Genomic DNA, 26,979 nt, shown 5'->3' on the forward strand with positions numbered 1-26,979 from the left:
TAATTTAAATGCCTGGGAGGAGAGCGTGGGACCTCTATAACTGCGGCACCCCCACCCCCAGAAAATCTATCGCCCCCCCAGTTTGCACATGCACATGCACGTATTGTTATTTACATTGTGTAAGCATTATCATCACTGGATATTCTCTGTGATATATTGCAATTATTGTGATATTTTTCATGCAGCTCTCATTACAGAGAGAGGACACAATAAAACACTAAAATGATGAAACTTTTCTAAATCCCTTCTTTGTCAGAGATAAACTCCGCTTTGAAAGAAATGTGACTAACAATATTTATATATATTTTGTTCCCATGTGCAAAGGGCCTAAAATATTGAAATATGTATTTGTAATGAATTTTATGTTTTTTTTTGCAATACTGAGTCCCTTCACTTTTTTCTACAGATAATCAGATCAACTCCAGTGTCGATTACAGTTAATTAAAGTGACCGATCTCCAGCCACAAAGCTGAGGCAGCTTTAATTAATTGCTGAGCAGCTTTTGACAATCATGCTATGTATGGGAAATTTTGGATCACGATTTCCAGGCAGAAAATAGGGTTGCCAGGTGTCTGTTATTGAACCAGACTGTCCTCTATTTGAACACTGTCCAGTAAAAAAATGAGAGCTAATACTGGACATGTAATAAAATGTCAATATTATCTGTCTTTCTATCCAATATATTATAAAGCCAGAGGGAGAAGATTTCAGCTCTATTCAAATTAATTGGACAGAAACTTCCCAGCACATTGAACCGGAGATTAAGATACCTGCAGGGTGCATTTCTTTGTAACATGTAAGTTTCTCTATCAATGACACTACAAGTGGCCAACTCCAATCCTCAAGGGCCACCAACAAATCAGGTTTTCAGGATATTTATTATTAACACAGCAGGGGTCCCTGGCAGTCCCATTCAGTTTGAATGGAACTGCCAGGGACCCCCGCTGTTAATCAGATGGGCCATTAGTCTGTCTGCAGAAATGTCACTGAAATGTTGCAGCATGTACCCAGCATGTATCTGGGTCTTGTTGGTGATTGCCTCAGATTTGTTTTAGAATACTCGTCGGCACGACAGTACAAAGGGCCACGGATCTTTACCTTGGGTGCCTATGGTACCTTTTCTTTAGGCATCTTTGGCTTTGGCTTGGAAACAGCTGCCGCCATTCGCTTTCTCGTTGTTGGACAGCAGAAGCAAGCTGGTTCCTGCGTCCGTAGAATCGGGGTTGATCCATGGAAGAAGATGGAAGAATGCACAATACAGTATCTGGACAAGAGCTCGTTCAGATAGAGATCAGCGTGAGGGAGGCTATGCAATTTGTGTCACCTTTTATGCATAGTGTCCCTGGCGGCATTTGTTGGTGGGTGTGGCCACAAGCTACAGGTGTTAAAAGTGGGTGAATGCTTTACCTGTAGAAGTACATTATAAATACACCATCACTTCTGTTAATTCAATGCACATTGAAAATACATCGAATATACATTCCCCTGTGCTTGATTTCTTTTCTAAAGCAGCAATGCTGAGGAAAGCTATTTCAAAGGATCTCAGCATGAGAATACAGGATATGTACAAGAAAGGACACAGAATTGTACAGATCAAACGCTGTTACTTACTTTGGGCATAAATGTAGCACATAGCTCTGTCTGCTATCATGCCCATGGACAGACTAAAAGTGTAAAGCGGAGTCCCCCAGTCACAACAGAGTAAGGTTTTTATTTTTCTTGCTGCAATTATTACTGTAAAAGCTTCATGCATTGCAAAAAATGTTTTTTTTTTCCTTTTTGTCTTTGAAATTCGTTTTGGGCCTAACAAATTGTTCTCTTTTTCTTTAAACTGTAGGACGGCAAAGCGTCTGGTGGATGAAATCAGCGATGCTAATGATGAGCAGTATGCAGCAACGGTCAAGGTGGTTCTGGAGAAGAGTCATAATATCACAGCACCTGAGACCAGCATCAGCTGATAATGCCAATTGGGCTGGACATATGGACGTGTCAAGTAAGTGTTTGACTGTAACAAAGTATAATGCAATAGTATTGTTCTTGGCAGTGTAATGATGCTTGTTACAGCACTGTATGGATCTGTACCCAATGGGGTGCACTGTACAATAGCTCCTAGAGTGACAGAACAGGGTTTATAATTAATGTACTGAAGTGCAGTATTGTACAGTACAGATAAAGTGTTGTAGATAAAAGTGCAGTTTTATTGCACCTGTAAAATTCTTCCTTGTCATTACAGAGCTTATCCTAAGATAAGGGAGCTCAACAATATTAAAAGTGTGGACCAAGCACGGGCATGGATCGATAGTGGCGAGACTTTTCAGGATGTTATCTTTTCTGAGGAGACAACTGTAGCTCGAGAGATTTGCCACTTTTGCATTCCGCAAAAAAATAAAAAAGCCTATCCCTGAAGCCGCGGCCGAAGCACCCACTGAAGATGCATGTGTGGTGTGCTATCTCTAGACGTGGACCAGGATGCATAGCGATATTTGAAGGTACTGTACAGTAATGCACAAAGTCACATGCTGTAGCGTTATGCACTGTACTAGTGTATTCTGTACCATAATATCCAGTAGTTTAATAATTTTTTCTTCTCTTGGTCCAGAAATCATTGATAAAGTGTTTTTCCATGAGCAAATTGTCACCCGTATTGTTAAATACATTAGGCATGATTTCCCATTTGGTGGTCACCGGTTCTTCCAGGACAATGACCCAAAACATACTGCCTCTACTTAAATATTCTTGCTAGCGGGATCAACTGGGTGAAAATGCCGCCCGGATAAGTGCTCCAGTGTACAGTAACTGTTTCTCATTGTTTTAAATTGTTTTGATGATTTCTATTAATTTGCCAATTTTTTTCCCTAATGTTCCAGATCACCAGATTTGAACTCCATAGAACTGGTGTGGCATGCGCTGTAGGATCATCTAAGTAAGGTTGTGAAACCGGCCAAAAAGGAAGAACTAGTAAAAGGAATATAGAGTTTCTGGAGAAACATACTCACTGTAGAAAAATGCAACAACTACATTAATGATATTAGCAGCATTTTGTCCGTTCTCAGAGCGTCATTGGAAGCGACCGGCATGTAGTAAGGTACAGTACAGGTAAGCATGGTACTGACAGGAATCAGTTTAAATGTTAGCCTTACAGTAAAGTTAATCTTGCGTTATCATTTCATGTCTGCGCTTATTCTCCCCTTTTTATATTTTATATACAGTATGTATTTATATTTGACATCTGTGTATTACCTACTATTAGGAAAAAATGCATTCTGTATTACAGATATAGTAACTAACAGTTTATTTGTTTTGTGTGGATGTTAATACTGTTAATCAGTCATGGTCTTCAATACACTAATCCTGCAGCCATTTTTTTTCTTTCACAGGAGAGGCAGCACTCCTAGACGAGGGAGGGGGTGGGGGGGAATGTCCAAGCTTATTGTCCTGTTTGCATAATAACAGTCAATGGTTTGGCCTAATTCCCCCTCTCCCAATGACAAAAAGAAATGCGGTTGCTTTTAGAGTCCCCATGGAATTAAAAGCCCCTTATTAGCTGCATACAGTACTGTAGCTGTCATTTACACCCGGTGACTCAGCTAAGACCCCACGGAATTAAAAAAACATTTGAACGTGAAATATATTCTTATTGTCAGCTGTTAAAATTGTTTGTTAAATTAATAAAAGTTATCACTCCCAGAGACCGTGTGTTTGTGTGGAATATTTCTGTATACAGTAAGAATAGATAATAATATTTTACATTAGATTACATACAGTATGACAAATACTGTATCCATCACTCATCATTGAGAAATTAAAAGGTAGTGATTTTAAAAATGTTACATTTGTTTAAATATGAAAACTATGCATCACATAAGGTTTTGTTTAATCCCCACAAATATTCTCCCCTTTGAGGGGAAAAAAAATTACTTTTCCCCCCCCGGACTTCAATGTCCTAGAGTAGGGGTGCGCAAACTTTTCCTCGTGCGCACCCCTGCCTGCTTGGCACCTCGCGCACCCCCTGCTCGACCAGAATGTCAAATGATGCGTGGGGTCACGTGACATCACGTCGCCATGGTAACAGAATGCCACATGACCCCGCGGCGTCATTTGATGCCTTGTTACCAGGATGATGTATCGCTGGAAAGGAAGGTAAATGTATTATAGAGGTCTCACGCGGTCCTCCGGTATTTAATTTAAATGTGTGGGGGGAGAGCGGGGGACATCTATAACTGTTGCGCCCCCCTCCCAGAAAATCTAGCACCCCCCTGGGGGGTGAACCCCCCAGTTTACGCTGTCCTAGAGTATTGGCAGTGAAGGCTTTCTACACAAATTCCCAATGCAGGACTTGTTTGCCATGCGCATGCGTGTGGAACCAGGAAATTACATTTCTCAGCCAATAGCTAAAGCATGAAACTTTCTTAGTCCTTCTGTGTGAATTTCCTATGTCCCGGGGGAGGTGTTGATAGTGAGTCGAATGCCTTTGGCTTGTCTTTGTGGGGGGGGGGGGGGGATTGCAACTCAATTGGTCTGTCTTGGTCTACTACACAGATGAGCTTGAAATATTAGAAAAAAAACCTGTTTGAGCTGTTTGAAAATGTAATCAAAGTTATCACTACAGTGCCTGAGACCGTGTCAGTGGAATATTTCTGTACACAATATGAACAGCAAACCAAGCCTACCAAAGTTTGATAATGTAGGTATTGAATAGAACCCCACCCCCCCAGGGTTTCTTAGTCAGCATAAATTGCACATGCTAACTAAGTATACTGCAATATGCAACATCATTGAGAAATAAAAAGGTAGTGATTTTAAAAATGTTAAATTTGTTTAAATATGAAAACTATGCATCACATAACGTTTTGTTTAAACCCCACAATTATTCTCTCCTCCTCGAGGAAAAAAAATATTACTTTTTTAGGACTTCAATGTCCTAGAGTATTGACAGTGAAGGCTTTCTACACAATGAAGTGGGAGGTGATTCAGCTAAACTCCATGGAATTAAAACTGTGCAGTACTTAATTTTCAGCTAATAAGCGTGAAATGTATTCTTGTTGGCAACTGTCTGTCTTTGTACTTTATACTTACTGCAAGGATGAATGGGAAGGATTAAAAAAAAAACAGAACTGTTTGCAAAGTTAATTCAAGTTATCACTGCCTGAGACCCTGTCTGTATGTAATCTTTATGTATATCTGTATACCGAACGTTAATATATTTAGAATACTGTACAGTACGTAGAATAGAAAAACAAAAAATCAAATAATTAAAAATATATGTTTTTTTGACAAGTTCAGTGTCCCATTATTTGTGAAGGCATTATACACCCCATTAACCATGAAGTGGAATAAAAGCATAACACATTTGTGACATTTTATTACGGGTGAGGACAGAATTGTATCGATCACATAAAGTACATTACATGTTGTCCAAAAAAAGCGTTAAATATTGTTAAAACCGTGAAGCTGGTAATACTGTATAAAAGTAAAAAAGGCAAAAAGTTTAAAAAAAAATAGCGATTTTAGAGTTCCTTTGAACTTCATCCTTATCTTTTGACGGTCGATTTCAAACTTTCATTTCTGAAAAAAAAATGCTTTAAGTACCATATACAGGTAGTGGGAATGCGTCAACTGGCGCTCTAGTGCGCATGTGTACAAGCATTGATGGGCTATAGAGGCATACAGATACTGTATACTGTAGTAGTGTATGCATGTCATTGTGATTTAAAGTTACTACTGTATAGTACATTATATTTACAGTACCTTCATTATAAACCTTGCCAACGAGGTGGAGATGACCCAATGTCAGGAGTGTATTGTGCATTGTGTGTATTAAATGGATTAACCCGACCTTTCTCCTTTTAAAGTTGCCATGATCAAACATACCGGCAAAAGCTGGGAGCACTGACCAATAACCTCTGGTACTTCCCAGTGGAGGGACTGTGCGCAAAAAGCAATCATTTATAGTTAAAGTTTCTTTATTGAATTCCTCCATCCACGATGGTTCTGTGAAAATTCGAAGAAATCATATTGGTCAATATAGCATATTTGCATAGCATATATTGCAATATAGCCATATATCTCTGCTAAAGTCGCCTTCTTATCTGTTCCAGCATTAATTGCAGAAAATATTAAATATGCATATCTGTAGCCGGGTCTATTATAAGGCCGACATGATGTACTGTTCAGTGTATGTCCATTCGGCAATTGCATAGGCATAGCAATGTAGAATAATTTCCACAACATTCTGTTTAGATATTTTAATGTAAAATGCCTAAATTTGATAATGTCTTCAGCGACCAAGGTCAATTAACAATGGATCACTGTAATGGACACTGTTTTTATCTGTTTTTTAAACACCTGCACATTGACTACACACTACCCACTGTCTAATCTATGCAAAGAGATTCACTTTTGCCATCTGGCGGATACGCGCAGAACTGCAACCACACAAATCAGAATCCAGGTAATCAGCTACGGTTAGCAAAGGTGAGATTGGCAGACTTCACGGGAAGATGATATAATGAATGCCACGTGGAATACAGCTGGTCCGAGAAATGGTCAGATAACGGCCGCTGCATCTGTATGTATATCTTTATTTATATAGCACCATCCAGGTGCATAGTGCTTTACAGCAGTGATACACGTGACATAATATTATAAAACATAATGGGAATAGGCGCTTCAGACATAAAACAGTAGGAATAGGAGTCCCTGCCCCGAAGATCTAACAACCTAAGTGGAGACAGTAGGAGGGTGTTCTGCAAGGGGCCAAGGTCAGTGCATATGAGATGTATAGTATCAGCCAGCGGAGCTACCCACGTGCTTCGTTACAGAGTTGTGTTTTAAGAAAGGTCCTAAAAGGTGGAGAGAGAGAGGGTGCCAGTCGGATATTGAGGGGAAAGGAATTCCAGAGGTGTGGGGCAGTGAGCAAGAGAGGTCTTTATATAGAAAAAGGAGTAAACAGAAGATATCCTTGGGCAAAACACAAGAGTTGATCTATTGATTCCTTTGAGTGCTCGAGACCCCATTACCTACACATGCAATTTGTCTATTCAAGGTTAGGGGGAGATACCATGCGTCTCCGTGCACCACTCAACATTGTCACTCTCAACTACTTTGAGATTGATCTATTTGGTCAGAGAGTGACGCTGGTGCCTGGCCCCCTGTATTATTTGTATTATTCTTTTCTGCCTTATTAAATCTATTATTTGTGCACCTTTTTTGTTTGGGGAGAGAATAATTTATTTTTAACATAATTAACATACATGCAAAACCTGAGCATAGTGTATGCAAAACCTGAGCATCCCTATGACTACACTTCGATGCAATGCATTTTAAAGCCCTTTGTAACCTTTTGTCTACGGTGACTTACAAAATCCCTAACTAGAAACAGGTGAAACTGTCAAAATTTGTTTTGCGGAATTTCCTGAGCTTTCCGTTCAAATCTGTTCCGCGGTGTAAAATCTGTCAGCGGAATTGTTCCAGTTTCAATTCACGCAGATCAAAAACCGCCATTGGATCCAGTCCATTGTGGATTTTACCAATCCGCAGATTCCGCAATCCGCTGGTGGATTTTAAAAATGCAATCCGCAGGCGGATTGCTGAATTCACGGATTGCGTTTTTAAAATCCACCAGCGGAATCTGCGGATTGGATTGTCAGGGATAAAAAAAATAACTCTATCCCCCAACACTAGAACATCCAATAATTCTTTGGCAATACTGCTACTAGAATTCCCCATGAAAGTACGAGTATTCATTACTGACACACGTGGTTAAAACAAAAACGGGGGAGAATCCCTTTCCTTCCTAATGGCGAATATATACCCGCCTGCAGCATTCAAACATGACTGTGTAGGTATGTATGAATAAGTAAAATACATTTATGGTCTTCGTCATATGGATTTCTCACTATGGGGATTTATATAAATGTAATATATAGCGAACTGAATAATCAATATTCTGCAGTAATACCTACGTTTTTTGTTAGTAACATTCCTTAATTTACCAAGTGAGTTGTTCAAAACCCAGAAGTTCTAAATACAAAATTTTTTTCACTTTGGAAATAAAAGCTAAATAGGTTAAGAATATATCAATATTTTGGTTTATGATCACATTTATTCGGATTATATGAAAGGGAATTATTTAGTATTACTGCTTTTGGTCCTTCGCTGCCAAAGGGTCCTTATCTAATTTCTTGTATGCTTGTGTTACTGATCCCAGGTGACCGAGAAGGAATACTGTATATGGAACCGGAAATAGTGTCCATGCTGCTCTGAACTATTTCTGAAACGTCTCTTCAGGCAGTGGTTATGCTTGGCTTCCATATTCAGCCGTTTCACTCAATTGTCGAGCTGGTACACACACAACAGTTAGATTGTCTCAGAGAATGCATGACAGTTCTAAATGATCTTCTCTTTTCTTTTGTGGACTGTTCCTCTGTAGTTGTTTCTTTGGACAGTTCAGAAGGCTGCAGGTGCTGTTCTATTTGAATCTCCAGATGCTTCTGTATGGCTGTCCCCAGAACCTCAGGATCCACAGAAGCTCCATACACCTCCCATGTCATGCCTTCATCATCCCACCTGACCTCATGTATTGGGGACAGGGAGTCTGGTAGGTCCAGTGCTAAGCTAACCTCTGGAAAAACGTGAGAGTGGCCTGCAGTCTGGGGACAAGGGCTGGTAGCAACAGATTTGTTTTCCATGATAATAACCGTCTGTACTTCTGCATCTTTACATTCACGTGGAAGTTTGTATCCCATGGATAAGTAGTTCATAGAAGTCATAGTCCACGTGTCTTTCTTCTTTGCACTGGAGTCTATGCTTTGAAGGTTATCTGATGAGGTTTCAGAAATCTTGATTAAAAGATTGTGGCTATCTTGTATTGAACTATTAAATTGCAATTGTCCAAGAGCCATAGGGTGGGGAACAGGAAGCCTGACACATCTCATGAGCCTCTTCGCATCCAGTCCAGTTTCGCTAACAGATGACACTAGTTTGGGAAACTCTAATTTACCAGATGGTGGCAAAAGGGAACAAAACTGGGACCTTGCCTGCCCTGACACAGATTCACTAAGTGAGCACACTGGCCCAGGGGAGAACTGAATAGATGGTATAGGCACAGGGTGGCAATATGCAGCAATAGTGTCATCCATCTTCATCATAGGGTCCTGGCCGTTGCAACAATGTAGTGTACAGCTGTTGTGGATAATAATTGCTGGCGGCGAGTGCTTGGTGCTTGAGATATTATCACATGACACGACACCCGGAATATTGTAATGGGGTTGACCGTACATGTTTCCATTATTTGGGAAACCGTTCCCCGAGTTACTTGGTCCTAAAATCCCATGGTGATATGTTCCAGGCACTGCATATACTGTAATGTTGTGCTGAACAGCACTGCTGTCCAAATGAGACAGAGAAATATTTTGATCTCTATCTGCAGACATCAACTCAGTGAAGTTGTTCTGAATATTTGGAGAATGATCAGTTCCAGAGTCATGTTTAATATTGTACGTCCCATCACTGCCTGAATCAGATATACTGGTGGAAGAGCACAGGGCAGAATATATGGCACTAGTTTGACTGTGTGTCATGACAGAACTGGAAACTCGAGTCTTGGTGCTACAGAAGAAATCTGAATAACTCTTTTGAAACCCCGTCCCTGCCATGCCCATGTGGTCCACACTCTGAGCTTTACACACCGGCATTTCTGAATGGCCTAACAAGGAGATGTTTTCTGACACATTGCTAATGGCAAAGCTCCTTCTGTCCAGCTGTTCTCTGGAGGCTGAGGAAGAATTAACAGACAGCAAGTTGTCTCTGGGTTGAACTTCCTCCTCTGCATGGTCGGTGGGCAGATGATTGCAAAGGATTTGTACAGAACATGAATCAAGGACCCCATCTTGTGCTGAAGACCCCTCAGAGCTGTGTGAATGCTGGATGCTGTTTTCATCGCATGTCGAGATGCAGAGCACACTGTTAAGGCTTTTATGAATCTCCTGCTTCCTTTGTGAACTTCCTTGGCCACTAAATAACAACGCAGAGGAGCTCTTGGACAGAGAATGGCAGCCCAGGTTAGGGGTCCCATGACACAGACTCCGAGTTTCCTGGCAGGAAAGAGTGGAAAGGCGATGATCGCTGCTTGCCATGGCAAAGACAAATTCAGCACCTGCAAGAAAAAAAAGCAGAGGTTAGAACTAAAATTGGGACCGAACAACATGGTATAAATCATTCAATTCTGCATAAAAGCACATCATCAAAATACCTTTTAACTACTGGGCTGAAGGCGTAACCCAGGGGTCCTCAACTCCGGTCCTCAAGCCCCTACCCTCCCCCACCCTCAATAGATCTGTTTTCAGAATATCCTAGCTTCAGCACAGGTGGCTCAATCAGTCCCTGCTTCAGCACGGGTGGCTCAGAGGCTCAGTCTTCAACTGAGTCTCTGATTGAGCCACCTGTGCTGAAGCTGGGATATCCTTAAAACCTGACCTGTTGGTCGGTGTCTGGGACTAGAGTTGAGTACCCCTTGCGGAACCTAATGGTAGAACTAAGTGCAGATGGAGCACTACTTTTGAAGTGTGTGAATCCAGTTAATATTCTCCTGTTACCTCTCTTTGTGACCTTATGGCCCAGGTCTCTTCTGGCATAGAACCACTTAGTGAATATGAGCCTTTATCTCTCTGTACCTAAAAAAAATAGATAGTATGCTCTTTGGGGGAGGGGCTCATTGTGCCTGCAAACGTCTATGTACAGTGATGTGTACATTATCAGTGCTATATAACATATTTAAAATATGATTATAAATAAAATCGATGGAGTTGATGGTGTATAGCTAAAGGCTGCACCCATCAATGAAATAATAGGGCAGCCAGGTTTGATTCCTGATTGTATGGCACTGGAAATATACAATGTTAATGTGAAACACCAACATTTTCTCTGTACATATATATTTTTTTAATTACTACAAATGTGAAAGCACGGCCACTCCCCTAGTGTGAGCAGGGCGTACAGAATACACGCCACTTCCTTTACTCAGAAGATGCTGCAATGCGTTTGCTCAGATCTGTTTGACACTGGTACAAGGGATTACAAGGAGAGATATGGAATTAATGCATACTATTTTTGGCTAAGCTTCCGTTGGCTGCAAGGCTGATCCTAAGTATGTTGCTCTCATTAATTCTCTTTATGAAAGCAGCAAATGTATTTGCCCTCCCATCCCGTCTTATGAATCAAAGTTCTGACCCATTTAATTTGCTGAAAAGTTAAAGAAAGAGCGGCGTGCCAGACGCACTTTAATCTGAATAGCTGGCATTACATTTTCTTGGAAATGGCTGTGTGTTTGGACTGGTCTGTCCATAGTGTCGTGCATGGCATAAAGTACAGCAGCTTTTGATGGTATAGTAAATATATTCTTTGCCACAGCTAGAGGTGCCTCCAAATTGTGAGAGGGAAGTAACAAGGCGTGTATGATGATCCTGTTAGACGGATGCAAAGAGAAGCGAATCAAACCATAGACCAGTGGTCGTCTATCTTGTTTCTCTCGTTGCCCTAAATCATAGTGCTCAGTTGCTGAAGCACCCCTCCTACAAAAGTAGTCGCAGAAATACACATGTAGCCCCTTCCCCTATGACTAAGGGAACTACACGTGCTGCTATACCTGTTTACTCACAGGAGACCTAAGCCAGCAAGTCCCCACCCAAGTGAGGTAGCGCTACCCTTTTGAACCGTTGGTGCACGTGTATACCTTCCTGGGCACTCCTGTACCCAGGTACAGCTGTCGGGTAAGGAACAGTCAGGTCCCATGCTGCGAGGCCTCCGACACCAATCCCCTCACTCCTTTGGATCCTGATCCTCCTCACGAGGTGAGCTCCAGCTGGAGTGTCTCACCTGAATATCTCAGGGTCCTGTGGCCTGGTCCTAGGCCTCAGAGCACCCCGTATCTGTCCGGTCACCGGTGCAACAGCACTACTATGATGCTAAGGGGAAAAGTCCCTATCTGGGGCCTTCCTTGCAACACTCCGCTAGATGACTCAGGGCCTAGCTGGGACCGGGCAAGCCTAGGCCTAGTCCTGGGGCACTGCTCCCTGGACACTATCTTGCTGCCCTCCATCCGACTGATTCACGGGCTCTCTGGCCGCGGGGATATCCTGTCCCTTCTGCTTCTAGAGCCCCATTGGCTGGAACTGCCCCATGTGGTATTTCCCTCCCCCCAGAGGATCCTCCGCCAGGCATTATGGGGCCTGTAGTTCCCAATGCCTTTGGAGCTCTTTCAAGATGGCCGCTGCTCCGATCACAACTGCGCATGCGCCGACGAGTGCTCACCACAAACAGGATGGGACTGCGAGGCTGAGGTGGGGACGTTAGTAGCCACTGACCTAGAACCGTGTCCGGAGTGCAGAGTAACGGTCGTGTGGCTGGCTAGGGTTGGAAAGGTCTGGATGGTAGTATATACTCGCCGTGGTCAGGGATTGGAGAGAGTAGAATAGTCATAATCCATATCCGTGGTCAAGGAGGAGAGAGGGTGGAAGTCCAGAAGTGAGCCGAGGTCAAGGGTCAGAGAAGGCAGAGGTCCAGGTACGAGCTGTGGTCAAAACGGGAAGCAAAATAAGACAAGGCAAGGCAGTAGGTTGCTTGAGGCAAGCACACAATACAAAAACCTACGTTTATGCTCAGCCAGTTTGAGGAGGGCTGGCTGAGCATTTAAAGGACAGGCAGCCAATGGAAAGGCAGCACACAGGTGCAAGGTAACAAATGCAGGACAGCCCACAGCTACAGGGTAATGAGTAGTTAGACGTATGCTGTCCGCTGATAGGCCTGGGCAGAATAAACTACAGGTGTGGAGCAGCTGAAGAGCGGTTTAACCCCTTGTTTGCCTGTGTCCACGCGGCGCCTCCGTGTAGGTAGCATGCGACGTGCATCGTCCGTATCGTCACGGGACGCATCACGGGGACGGAGCCTGGGACCGGTCCCTGGTGTATTTTCTTTCCAAGTGGTGCGGCGCCTGCGCTTAGGTTGTAGCTGACGTGCGTCACCCGTGACGTCGCGGGATGCCTCACGGAGGCGGGGCCTGAGCCCGATCCTGACACTCGGCTACACACAGTACAGACAGCCACAATCCTCTCCTCCAGCACTACTCAGCAGTGCCAATCAGGATGGAGGAAGCTGCCCATCCCCTTAGCAACTGCCCAGCTCACTTCCTGCTCGGGGATAACGGGAAATCCTGCAGCTCCTTCTGTTCCTCTCACAGTCCCACAGCTAAGAGACACGGACATATATCTTGTAGTATATAGGATATAGTCTCAATAGTGCAGTAATACATTGAGCCAAATGGCTCTCTTAGGCCCTTGTTCTCTATACTGTGAAGCGGCGTCCCCATTCTGGGGAAGATGGTTGTCCGCTTCATTGGAATAGAGCTGATCTCTTTTCCAGCCCTGGGAAACGGCGTCAGAGCACATTGAATAGGATCTTAGGACCTTATGCAAGTTAATGGGGCTTTCCGTGCTGTAGTGCCGAATGTGCCCTATTGCCCTTTATAAATAGATGTCAATGGAAGGGGGAAAATGAGCAGACTAGCTGGGTTAAGTGAACGTAACTGCAACATACATCATGCACGAGTCATGCCACCTTTTATTTTCTACACAGATATCAGAGATGTTTAATAACAAGGGGGGGGGTCCTTCCACTTCTGCACAATGCTTTCACTATTATTGACTAGCAAAAGTATGTATTAAGTATTCTGTACTCAGCCATGTACGTCTAATTACGTGGTCCAGTAAATTAATCCTGACCACGCCAAAGCAGGGGTGGACGACTCCAGTGCCACCAACAGGTCAGGTTTTCATGATATCCCTTCTTCTGCACAGGTGACTCAATCAGTGGCTCAGCTGAAGACTGCAGAAGAAGCAGGCACACGGTCTTACTCAAAAGGAGGTTTAATATGCCATAAAGTCCAACGTTTCGGCAGTCAAATACTGCCTTTCTCAAGGTGAAGGCTACCAAACACATGAAAACAGTCAAAATATATACCACCCCCCTGATACTCACCCCTCCCCATTCTGCCACATAACCAGGAGAGTGTTCAGTCTGGGGAGAGGTGTGGCTGTGGCTGCAGTCCTCCAAGACAGCTCTATGCTGTATTGCCAGGGATTTAGACCTAGATGTTTGACGTCACTAGGGGGCGCCATATGGTAGCTCTGACGTCATCAGGTGGGCGTCAACATCCTGGTTATGTGGCAGAATGGGGGAGGGGTGAGTATCAGGGAGGTGGTATATATTTTGACTGTTTTCATGTGTTTGGTAGCCTTCACCTTGAGAAAGGCAGTATTTGACTGCAGAAACGTTGGACTTTATGGCATATTAAACCTCCTTTTGAGTAAGACTGTGTGCCTGCTTCTTCTTTGTACTGGAACATTTGGGACTACAGGAGCTCCCCAGGACCAGCGCACCGGCAGCTAAGTACCCCACCTCTATTACCATTGATATTGAGTGCGTGTCTCATCCTCTGTCTATGTCAGCTGAAGACTGCACACCTGTGCTGAAGGGGTATTCTGAAAGCCTGATCTGTTGGTGGCCCTTGAGGACTGAAGTTGCAACATTATAACTTAAGAATGTTAGTTTTGGAAAAAGGAGATACTTTAAATCAATACTATACACTTTCCCCTCATAGAAGAGAATGGTTAAAACAGTTAATAGCATGATGAATGGATTCATACAACCTGTTCCATAGGATTATGGAATAATGTAATGTAATCAATATAAAATGCATATACTGTCAAAGTAACCAGACTTCCCCAGAGATAAATGTTTAAAAGGTTTCCAGAAATGGGTTTATCGCTGTGCATAAATATATATTTCTCTAAACCTGCATATTTTTTTAAAACACAAGCAATGTGCTACTGTACATGATCCTATGGATATTAGTGGGTTAATAACAGGATAATGTTACTGGAATCATATGAAAGCATAATAGTTTCCTACTAAAAGCCAATGCATTTTTAGTTAACAAATATATATATAAAATCGGGTAAAGCAGGGATTTTGTTTCCATAGCTGAAGTCTATTATCTTACAATGTGAAACTTCAAAGAAGTGGACAGAGACCAGAGAGAGACCAGAGAGAGAACAGAGAGAGGACAGAGAGAGGACAGAGAGAGGACAGAGAGAGGACAGAGAGAGGACAGAGAGAGGACAGAGAGAGGACAGAGAGAGGACAGAGATGATAATGATAGAGAGAGAAATGATAGAGGAGGCCTGGACAACTCCAGTCCTCGAGGGCCGCAGGTTTTCAGGATTTCAGGATATTCCTACTTCAGGCCAGGCCAGGTTTTCAGGATATTCCTACTTCAGCACAGCTGGCTCAATTAGTGGCTCGGTATGACTTAGGGCTGGGACCCGCTGCGCCCAGTGGCGCGGGCGGCGGCGTGAGCGCAACTCACCATTGCGGTTTAACCTCACGATCCGGTCCCAGTCCCTCCTCACTGCCAACTGACTGTGACGCGTCAGCCAGCAGGGGATACCAGAGAATTGTGTTCCCGTGCGGCGACGCGTCACATGGTACGCGAGTCAGCCAATGGGGAGGAGGGGAGGGAAGGAGCTAGATGGGAGGCGCCTTGGGCGGGGAGCAGGGAAGGAGTTGCAGGTTAAAGTGTGTGTGTGTGTGTATATGTATGTATGTATTTATGTGTATATGTATATGTGTGTATGTGTGTATGTATGTGTGTGTGTGTGTATGTATGTGTGTGGGGGGGTGGACGGCACCACGATCAGATCCCGCCCCCCTCCCTCCCACTCCCGCCCCCCTCCGGCTCTCGGCTCCCTACAGACCGCATATCGCGGTCTGTGTCTGTTAGCGCCCCGCCTGTCTGCAGTGCGGGCGCGCTGACTGAGGGAGCGGGGCCTTAGCCACTAATTGAACCAGCTGTGCGGAAGTAGGGAAATCCTGAAAACCTGGCCTGTTTGCGGCCCTCGAGGACTGGAGTTGAGCAGGCCTGATATAGAGAGAGAAATGATATAGAGAGAGAAATTATATAGAGAGAGAAATTATATAAAGAGAGAGATGATAGAGATAGAGAGATATAGATAGAAAGGATAGAGAAAGAGAGAGAAGGAGAAAGTTGATAGAGAGAGAGATTAGAGAGACGATTGATAGATAGAGAGAGAGAGAGAGAGAGAAATGATAGGGATAGAGATGGATATATACATTCATTTGCAAAACTCTTTTGCTACCTCTGGTGGGTAGGTATATACAGTATGACATCATATATTTTTTGTTTTCATCTGTGTGTTGGCCTTGGGGCTATGAGAGGAGAGGATGTAAAGAGGGGCCCTCGTGGGTTGAAGCTCAGAGCAGCACCGAGGCGGAGTCTAGCCCAGGAATACCTCTAAAGGTGAGCCAGGGCTGCCACACCCACTGGAAAGTACAACATGAGTCAGTCAAGAAGCGTGTTAGCTTCTCCATCTGGCAAAGAAACCATCGTTTTGGGCTTACGGCAGACATGGATGGGATTTTGGGCCTCATGCAGAGAGCAGCGCTTGTAACAATCTCGCCATTTTCCGGCGAAAATCGCGCTAAAAACAGGCGAAAATGGCGAGGTATGAAAAAAGCGCCATTTTTTTTTTCTATTTATAAATCTCGTCGCGCGGCTGGCGAGAACCTACATCTCGCCAGTCTGAAAAATATCCAAATTCAGAAAGGCGCGCTCGCCATCTAGCGGCTGTTTTTGGCGCGATTTTCGTCAATTTTCTCCGCCAACTAAAGTTGGCAAGAAGCAGGAGCTCGCCGGCTATAGGGGAAAAAAAAAATGCGCGATTTTTTTTTCTCCCTTTCAGCTGCGCGCATCTCCTCATTTACAATTCTCCACATGCAGTAATGCTAAAAATAGCGGATTTCGCCCATTTCTGCATATGGAGAAAAAAACTCTCAATTAAAGCTACTTTTTCTAAAACTCTTCAATTTATTCTAGCGCTGCTCTCTGCATAGGCCCCTTTATTTTGTGTCCAGACGGCTGCCAGCGCACATCTGGTTGCTGTGGCGATGTAAGTGAGGAGTTTGTTCTCATATCTGGATCGGCCTAGAAGGGGAAACAATTTCTTCAAAGTGCAGGTCTCCTCTAAGACAGAGATAGAAAGTAGCGCTCTACTCACAAGTCCATAATGAAGTTCTCCATTTAAATGTGACAGCCAGGAACAGTAGAGAAACAAAGTTTCAGGTCCCATATGGACCTTTCATGATGAAACCCGAAATGGGACATATGGGACCCGAAACCTTGTTTTTCCACTGTTCTTGGCTGCCGCATTAAATGGAATCTAAATCCAAGTAGATGCAGATATGATGTCAGTATAGACAAGAGGTGGTCAACAACAGGTCAGGTTTTCAGGATATCCCTGCTTCAGCACTAGTGGGTCAATCAGTGGCTCAGTCAAAGACTGATCCATGGATTGAGCCACCTGTGCTGAAGCAGGGATATCCTGAAAACCTGACCTGTTTGTGGCCCTTGAGGACTGGAGTTGGCCACTCCTAGTACAGACATTCTTTGCAGGCACAGAATAAGAGTAAATACACCTATAAACAAGAAGGTTTGTACAGAAAGTTTCTGCTTTATTAAGCTGAAGCAGAACAGTGTAAGATTGAGAACCGCAGCCCTCTACCACATAACAGAACTTCCCCGAATACTTTTCTCCCTATCCCAATTTGTAGAAATCCTCCATTCACTATGTAATAATTCTCTTTAAGCTTCAGCCTACTTAGATCATACAAACGTTAAAATTACAGAGAAAAAAAAAAAAGGCTTAACGTTAACGCTGGATTATAACTGTTTTTCCGTATAATCTTAAATTGAAAATAAGAGAATCTATCAATTTGATACCAGCAAATGTTCTACATCTAATGAAATTACAAAACACAGGGGGGAAAAGGGCTAAAGTTGAATTTGTGGCTGAATCAGAAAAGATTAAATGCAGTTTTAAGTAAAAAAATCTAAATCCAGATAGATTAATTCTTCAGACAATTTTCGCTAACAGAGTGACCGAAGAGTGTGGTTACACTTTGCTATCAAAATAATCCAAAATGCTTTACTAGTGCATGGATAATAATATTTTAGGCACATACAATCTGTTATACATTATACAGCTGTTCTTTCTTGATACCTTTTTAATGGGACTTCGTGACTCTGAGACGGTCATTGTAAGGTCCGAAGAAGTGAGTAGCATAGCTCATTAAAATGTGTCAATGTCACATATTTACATTATAGACACAAACAGACGTCGATATATTTTAGTCTCTAGAAATGCTCACGTTTTACATTTAAACTGGCAGTGGCACCTGTAATGTTGGCTGAGCATATCAATCTATTGAATCCACAAGGAACGCTGGCACCGGGCTTCTGGTAATTACAGTGAATAAGGAGCGCAGCCTCCAGAGTTTCCATGTTATGGGTCACTATACTAGGGTAATGCACAGCCCAAAGCGCTGTACTATACCTAGGCTGTACTTATTGCTCTCAATGGTTTTTTTCCTTTGATAAATGTAGAGCAATCTTTTTATTAAACCACTTATGCCTTGATAGACTTTATATTTCTGTGATATGGATAAAACACGATGCAAAAATACCAAACAGAAAATGGGTAATGCTTAGTGAAAAAGTATGCTTGGGAAAGTACTGCAGGGATCTAGTGGCAAGCAATTAAAGTGCAATTATTTATGGAGGGCAGACAGACAGACCCCGCCTGGACCCCTGGCTGTTCCTTTTTTTTTTTAAAGAGGCAATCCAAGCAGGTGATTTTTTATTTTTTAACATAGGGTTGAAGCAGGGGGCTCCGGATTGAACCCCATTAAATTTCAGCTCTGGGGACCCCCTTCTTACAGAAATACTTACCTCTCTAGGGGGTGCTGGCTGCCATTCAGCTCGGTTAGCAGGGAGCACATAATGGCCAATTTTCAAATCTCCCACGTCCTGCGGGCCATTGGAAAGCCGTGACATCATCAGGAGAAGCTTCCTATTGGCTCACGTGACACAGGAGAACTTTCAGGAGAAACCAGCACCCACTACGGAGGTATCTCTAGAAGCAGGGGCTACCCAGAGTTTAAATTAATGGGATTCAGATCCGAAGACCCCTTGCTGTTACAATGTTACATTTTTTTTAATTCACCCGCTTGAATTGCTCCTTGAACAGGCCACTCCATGGTTTAATTAGAGCCCACAATAAACTGGTCACACATATTGCAATGGTGCAAGAAGCAAAGTGGCTGCCCTCTGGAGACAGGAAAATCTCAACTACCACCATCAACAATAAACTGTGGTTTGTCTGCCAAATGGAGAACAATGTATTTATTTATAAGATGTTTTACCAGGAAGTAATACATTGAGAGTTAAATGATGTTTTCAAGTATGTCCTGGGCACAGAGTTATGACGACAATACTGAGTCTCTGCCCACATAATCCAGCGGCAGAAGCCATAAACAGACACCTCAGCGCTCTATCCCAACCACAAGAGATGACCCCTAGGCACAATGCATCCTTCTCATAAAGGTAATTTAAAGACACTTTTGTTTGTAAACCGTAAATGTCATCTTGTACATAATGCTAAAACGGGAGGCAATCCCTGACAATATCTAATTGTACATATACGGTACCTGAATGGAATCCCCTCCCCTTTTATTCTTCCTGTACTCACCCTCCTAACACTGGAGTAAAAAAAAAAAAAATGCAATTATTAACCCCATGGCTACAATGGGGTCAGCAACGCATTGCAACCTTGTATATTATTATTTTTCTAGTGTTATTATGGACAGGATGTTTACTTCATACACCTCGCAGAATGAAAATACAAGGACCACACAATCACATTAATATTATGTATGAGTGATATTATGTATCATACTATGTATGAGTGATATTATTATTACTATGTATGAGTGATATTATGTATCATACTATGTATGAGTGATATTATTATTACTATGTATGAGTGATATTATTATTACTATGTATGAGTGATATTATTATTACTATGTATGAGTGATATTATGCATCATACTATGTATGAGTGATATTATTATTACTATGTATGAGTGATATTATTATTACTATGTATGAGTGATATTATTATTACTATGTATGAGTGATAATGTGACGTGGGAATATTCTATGGTATGGTCGCTTTAGAACGCACATGGCAGCTCCTATTACTATAATTACCATGAACTAAGTCATGTGGAGATTAGCTTAATCTCCCGTGCTGCACCCCAACCCGGCAATTCTCTACACAACACAAATCGAGCTCTCCCCTACCTTACACACATTTAAATGTTGCATACACACACACAAACTTTTTCAGGGAGGCCTATCCAACACACTTCTGACATCTTTATTTAATTTTCATCCTAGAATGTTTCTTGTACACACACACACACACACACACACACACACACTTTCTTTTGTCTCTACGCTTCGACATTTTAGATTGTTAGGTCATTAAAGCAGGGAATAACCACTTGTGATGGCCATACCGCTAAACCTAATATTAAATCAATAATAAAGTGTAACAGGGAGAAATAGGACAAATCGTTATAATTTTAACAAGGTTTGTTCAAGAAAACCCCCAAAAAAGGTCCTATATCTAGCACTCACTGTGGAAAGAAAAAGGTGGATAATTGATCCATGAGATGCAAAATATCTCTACAATAGGTCTAATGACCAGAGGCGAACCATCAGCTGACATATAATTCAGATATGTCCACATAGGACTAAAAAGTGAAAGAACAATAAAATTTTAATAAACATTAATAATAAACAGGTGAACATATGTGTAATGTACTAAAAATCCTCCTCAGAGGCGAACGCCATGATATATAACTATAAATATATAACTCATATTCCTAATTATAGGCGGATAAATTGGTGGTAGAGGTAATAAGTAATTATAACAACATCATATCGGAACAATAATTGGTGCAGCAGCGAGAAGGTAAGTGTGAGGAAGGTCACTCTATGATGACTGAAACGTTGGATGTGGTGCCATGTTTATCTGAATACAGTTCTTCTGGATTTCTCTGGCTGTGTGCTGTCTCGTTTTTCCCGGACTCCTATCTGGTAAAATCTATCTGTCCAATGATACAATATAATCGTCAATCATATGTGTAGTGTGTCAAAGTGTTACATTTTAAATAAGCCCAGGTGTGCACCACCAAATGTGCTTCTTGTTAGTGATTGGTTGTTAATACAACCTTATCTCTATTTTCGAAAATACATTTCAATTCAGCACATAGGTAGCACCCAGTGCCACTCTAGACACTTTAGATGACAATCATATTTACTAACATTATTTTCAAACATTTACTAGTGAGCGGTATATTCCTTTTTTGTTGTGTGTCAAAGTGTAGTTTGTGTGCCCAATAGTAGCCGCAACACAAGCCATTCAGGGTTCTGCCGCACCAAGATGGCGACACCTTGCTTTAGGACGTCACCGTCGTGACATCATCAATCCCCGACGCGAGTTTCGCGTGACACGGCACACTTCATCAGGGGGAGGAGGAGTCAGAGTGACAGGTTAACCCCCGCTAGCACTTACAAGGGGCGTATAGTGACTCATATGTCTAGCGCTAGCTGATAGGTTGTGACAGGGACGAATGTAATGTCCCTGTCTGATGCATAATACGTAGGTACCAACCGCAAATATATACAAAACTGATAGTGCCCAATCAGGTTAAAGGCTAAACAAAAACACAGCAACAAAGAAGTAATAAAAGGAAAAAATCCACAGAGATAACTCTACCTAAAACAAACATACTTAAACCACACTACATACAAGATCCAACCAAGATATGCACACACACACACACACACACACACACACACACACACACACACACACACACACACACACACACACACACACACACACACACACACACACACACCCAATATGTACAGCATATACTTGGCACAACATGTAGGTGGAGAGGGGAGCCATAGTCCCATGATAAAAAGTATATATATACAGTAATATATAATAAAAACCTATGCAATGTATTCTTACACACAATAAAAATCAATAAACTAAATAATTGAAAGTGATGTAGGACTGTGCAATAAACTAAAGGATCTACCCTTAAGGTCAATATAGATCCAGTGAATAAGTGGTTAAATAACCAATACAGTGTGCTAAATAAAAATGTGTATATATAAAACAAATTGTGCATAAAAGGTGTACCCTTCGTGGTATAGGAATGTAAGCCCCCTACATGATCTGCCCCTACGGTCAATACAGATCTGAATAATTCATTAAACTATATCCCTGGATCCCCTAATTTGTGACTACAAGAACAAGCGATAGTGAAATAATTCAGAACATATATCCATATACACTTATTTTAATCATCCATAAAAAAAAAAACTTTGTAAAAAGCTATTAAAAACCTATTTAAATTGGTCTTATCCCATACATAAAATAAATATGTCCATCATATACAATAAAGGTCATCATTATTAAAGCAGGGACCTACTTTATTTTGTCTCCGTTTATCTTATCTTATATGTACTCCCTCCCATCTTGTACTACAGTGTGATATATGTTGCTGCCATACAAATAAATAAAATTAGAATAACCAACCCCTGATGTGAAAATTGACAACAATTTCTGGGTAGACTACAGATCTCCATACATCCACCCCATGCAGCTCTCTTACTGGAAGGTACAGCCCATGGAGAGAAGAGTTAGCCGTGTGCAAGATCTGAGGCAGGACAGTAAGACAGCGGAGGTGGGGGAATTATGTACAAAAGGATCGGGTGATTCGCAGCTTAGCCAAAGCTGGCGAGTCGTAAGAAGGTCATAATGAGGCGAGGGAAAGTGGTGCTCAGGGGACGCAGAGCGTCCCTAAAGCCAGCAGGATATCTGTATTGTTACCGATTACTCATGCGATTACAAAAATAACTAATTTTTACCTTTATTACGCTAATATTCTGACTCCTCACTTCTGTTCTGGCTCAAAATCTTTTTTTTTGTCACTAAAAAAGGTTTAACCCCTTATCTGCTAGAACAGTTTGCAGTGTGCACTGGGAAGCAATGAAGTATTAGTATTATTTTTGGAATACACTTATTTTACTTTCAAACACTTCATGTGCCCGTGTCAAGAGCAGGAGGGGTCAACTCCAGTCCCCAAGGACCACCAAACAGGCCAGCTTTTGAGGCTATCCCTGCTTCAGCACAGGTACTGTAGCTCAGTCAGAATGATGGCGGCCCTTGAGGACTGAAGTTGGCCATCGCTGGTCTAGAACATCCGAGGAGAATGGTTGTCTGTAATGATAAGTAACCATGGTTACTGCCCAAATGGCCTGCATGGAATAAGCAATTAAATGAAAACCTGTCACCTGATTGTTTTGGATTCATTCTCTGCACACTCACAGGTGGGGTCCAATACCCTTACATCTCTGGACACTCACAGGTGGGGTCCAATACCCTTACATCTCTGGACACTCACAGGTGGGGTCCAATACCCTTACATCTCTGCACACTCACAGGTGGGGTCCAATACCCTTACATCTCTGGACACTCACAGATGGGGTCCAATACCCTTACATCTCTGCACACTCACAGGTGGGGTCCAATACCCTTACATCTCTGGACACTCACATATGGGGTCCAATACCCTTACATCTCTGCACACTCACAGGTGGGGTCCAATACCCTTACATCTCTGGACACTCACAGATGGGGTCCAATACCCTTACATCTCTGCACACTCACAGGTGGGGTCCAATACCCTTACATCTCTGGACACTCACAGATGGGGTCCAATACCCTTACATCTCTGCACACTCACAGGTGGGGTCCAATACCCTTACATCTCTGCACACTCACAGGTGGGGTCCAATACCCTTACATCTCTGGACACTCACATATGGGGTCCAATACCCTTACATCTCTGCACACTCACAGGTGGGGTCCAATACCCTTACATCTCTGGACACAGAGAACCATGCACTATTCTGGAAAACATATTTTCTTTAGGCAGTTCCACATCAACATTAAAGACTGGCTGCCAAGCAACAATGTGACTGTACAGTGTGTTGGGTATGCCGTAATGTAAAATCACTCACCCATGTAACACCTTTCCTGTCTTTGTTAATGTTCTGACCAATAAAACAGTTATGACAACAATTACCATGTCAAGCCCAACAAATACTACCCTTCTCTCTAAAATAACTACATTTGTAATTCGCCATGTTGTAAAGTATGGTACAAAGAACCCAGAAGCCCATCTTAGAGAAGACGACTTAAGCAGAGGTTAGTGCAGGGGTGGCCAACTCCAGTCGTACCAACAGGGCAGGTCTTCCACTGAACCACCTGTGCTGAAGCAGGGCTATCCTGATCTGTTGGTGGCCCTTGAGGACTGGAGTTGGCCATCCCTGGGCCATTGGATTTAATGGCTGTGCCTGTCAATCACTGATGGTCCCAGACTCACCAGGCGAGATGATTGGTTGGGGGGTGGGGTGGGAGGAGTCCATTGATTATCTGAGTAGCAATATAGTGTACAAAATACTAAAAAACTATACAGAGGCTTTTTAATAAAGTATCCGTGTGCACATTCATTAACACAAGGGGTTAATTACCAAGGTCTCCTGGCAGCAACATTAGGGTAAAGCCAGTGCAAAAACACAACTCCATGATTATATTTTTAATTATCCGGGACATTGTGTCTAAGTGTTTTGTTATGTACAGAATGGAGTACAGTGTCCGCGGAAGAATATGCTATTGTTTTATAGACATTGTGTATATACTGTATGTCCAATATAATAACAGGAAAGCCGGTCATATTAAAGATGCGAGGTATAAAGATTCTTATGGGCATCTCAGAGTCATAACGTGCAGAAAAAAAAATATTTTTGACATATATTTTTGTGAATAATTAGATTCCACCTGAGAAAAACAGTTTCTTCGAGATTGATAACCAGATCATCATTATGTCTGACAAAGTCTTCTGGCTGCAAAACATAGGAAAAGCAATGCAAAAGAAAAACTTCCTCAGATTTAGGAAGGAAAAAAAACCCAATTAAAAGCCATAGGACTATTTCTTTGTTTTTTTTAAAATAAATCTGCTACTGGTTTTTTTCCCCCACAGCCCAGAGACTGGATGAGTCAGTAACAAAACCAGCATCTTTTCCCCTACACCAGTAACCTGATTTAGTCTTCAACACGCAAAATAAGTTCATCCTGTTCCCATTCATTGGTACTTACATTTTCTGCCTTCACCCTTGCCATGTTGGCTGGAACATGTTTGGTTGTATAGCCTAACTTTGCAGGAAGATAGAAATCAGCAGTAAGAGCCTCTCCTTCAAATCAGGGGAAATATATTGTACTTGAATGTTTCGTTTTCTACCTTTACAACTTTGTTGCTGGAAGATGTATGTCATTGGTACTCCAGCATCAAAGAGGTTAAATACTTTTGGGATAATCCATCTGAGACTAAATGAACCCCCATATCAGCCCTGCCAATGCCTTCTTTTGCTTGCGATCACCATAGTTGTTCTTACCTTGGAGTTTCAGAGATGGGAAGGGAGCAGCTGAAAGAGGGAGATTTCCTTGTACAATAAAGATGAACTCAATGCCAGCTGCAGTGATGGTTTTGGAGGATGCTTGGGGGGGGGGGGAGGGGGGTAGGGATGACTAGTTGTTGATGGATGAGGAGGAGACAGGGAGTGAGTAGCCGGCTTGATGTTCCTTCACAGGTGTCCACTGTCCCTCCACTGTCCCTCCTCTCTCCCACCCTCTCCTCGCTGGGCTGCAGGGAACAAGATGGTGCAGAAGAGGGAGGAGGGAGGTAAGCTGCAGCCTTAGCTGATTACGGGGAGGAGGGCAGGCAAATGCAGGGGGAAAGGGGAACAAGGTATAGGGGAAAGGGGAACAAGGTATAGGGGAGAGATGTGTCCAGTAGTAGTTCGCTAATTTTTTTTTTTTTACCTGATCTTGCGAAAATCACACATTTCCACTGATAATTTACCTGCAACTAACAAAGAGTAATGTGTACTCTTCCTATCCTCCAGTACCTGGGAAGTCTCTCCTCCTGCATCTCACTATGCCCTCCCTGTTGCTTTTTCTGTTTACCGTTTCCTCACTCCTTTGTAAACGTTTGTGTTCTCTCTAACTTCCCCACTCCCCTCCTTTCCACATTTCTTCATCTCTCCTCCCCTCCACCTATGCCTGTGCCCATATACTGCACCATTATTTATACACTCTTTTCCCAACAACTTTTTTAACCCTCAATAAAAAGCACCCCACAAATCCTCTATTCACTTCCTCTCTGTCTACTCCTTCCTGCTGCTGGAGATCTCTCCTAATCCTGGCCCCAGCCATATACCTGCTCCCACCCTCACCTCCCAGTCACCTCTTCTCCTGCTAATGGTGTTAACCTATCTGATTTAACACTGATTAACCTTAAAACCTACCCTCACAAATCAAGCATCTCAATAGCCTGCACTCATAGCTATTGTCCCACAGTCACTGCCATCATACCATTTAGATTGTAAGCTCTTCGGGGCAGGGATTTCCTTTCCTATTGTCTGATTTTGCTTTTCTTATTGTATTTTAAATTCCCTGTACTGTATTATTTGTGAAGCTCTGAGTACACTTTTAACGCTATATAAAGATATACATACATACATACATACATACATACATACATACATACCTACCTACCAAGCCTGAAATAGGGATTAGGAGAGATAAGCAAAAGGGGACGGAGAGGACAAGTTTTAAGGGATGGGGTACAGGAGAAATGATGCCTGAGTTAATGGAGAGTAATGCAATTCTAAGTGAGGGTGAGAAGCAGGAGGGATAAAGCATGAGAGAATGAGACAAGAGTGAAAATGGTGAGAGATGGGTAGTGTGCCATGTTTTGGATGCATGGAAAGTCATACCTGTCTACTGACTCCAAGTGAACCATTTGGAAGAGCTCTTCAGATCTTACTCTTACTAAACCAAAGTTACTAGCAGACTG

At 42.5% G+C, this 26,979-nt stretch overlaps 1 protein-coding gene across 4 annotated transcripts; it reads right to left on the reverse strand.

Moving 5' to 3' along the window:
* Positions 1-5,334: 5,334 nt before the first annotated feature.
* On the reverse strand, positions 5,335-25,949 carry GPRIN2 (G protein regulated inducer of neurite outgrowth 2). Of its 4 annotated transcripts, none has more exons than XM_075610492.1 (2): positions 25,517-25,949; positions 5,335-10,156 (listed from the first exon to the last, which is right to left on the reverse strand). In XM_075610492.1, exon 2 carries the CDS (start codon positions 10,134-10,136, stop codon positions 8,325-8,327), a length of 1,812 nt encoding a protein of 603 aa, XP_075466607.1. In that variant the 5' UTR covers positions 10,137-10,156; positions 25,517-25,949; the 3' UTR covers positions 5,335-8,324. The 4 variants fall into 4 exon arrangements, with proteins under 4 accessions (XP_075466607.1, XP_075466610.1, XP_075466611.1 ...); XM_075610495.1 differs by lacking the exon at positions 25,517-25,949 and adding an exon at positions 25,221-25,487; XM_075610496.1 differs by lacking the exon at positions 25,517-25,949 and adding an exon at positions 22,672-22,711.
* Positions 25,950-26,979: the final 1,030 nt, after the last annotated feature.

Source organism: Ascaphus truei, chromosome 8 (genome assembly GCF_040206685.1).
Source record: "Ascaphus truei isolate aAscTru1 chromosome 8, aAscTru1.hap1, whole genome shotgun sequence".
Taxonomy (NCBI): Eukaryota; Metazoa; Chordata; class Amphibia; order Anura; family Ascaphidae; genus Ascaphus; species Ascaphus truei.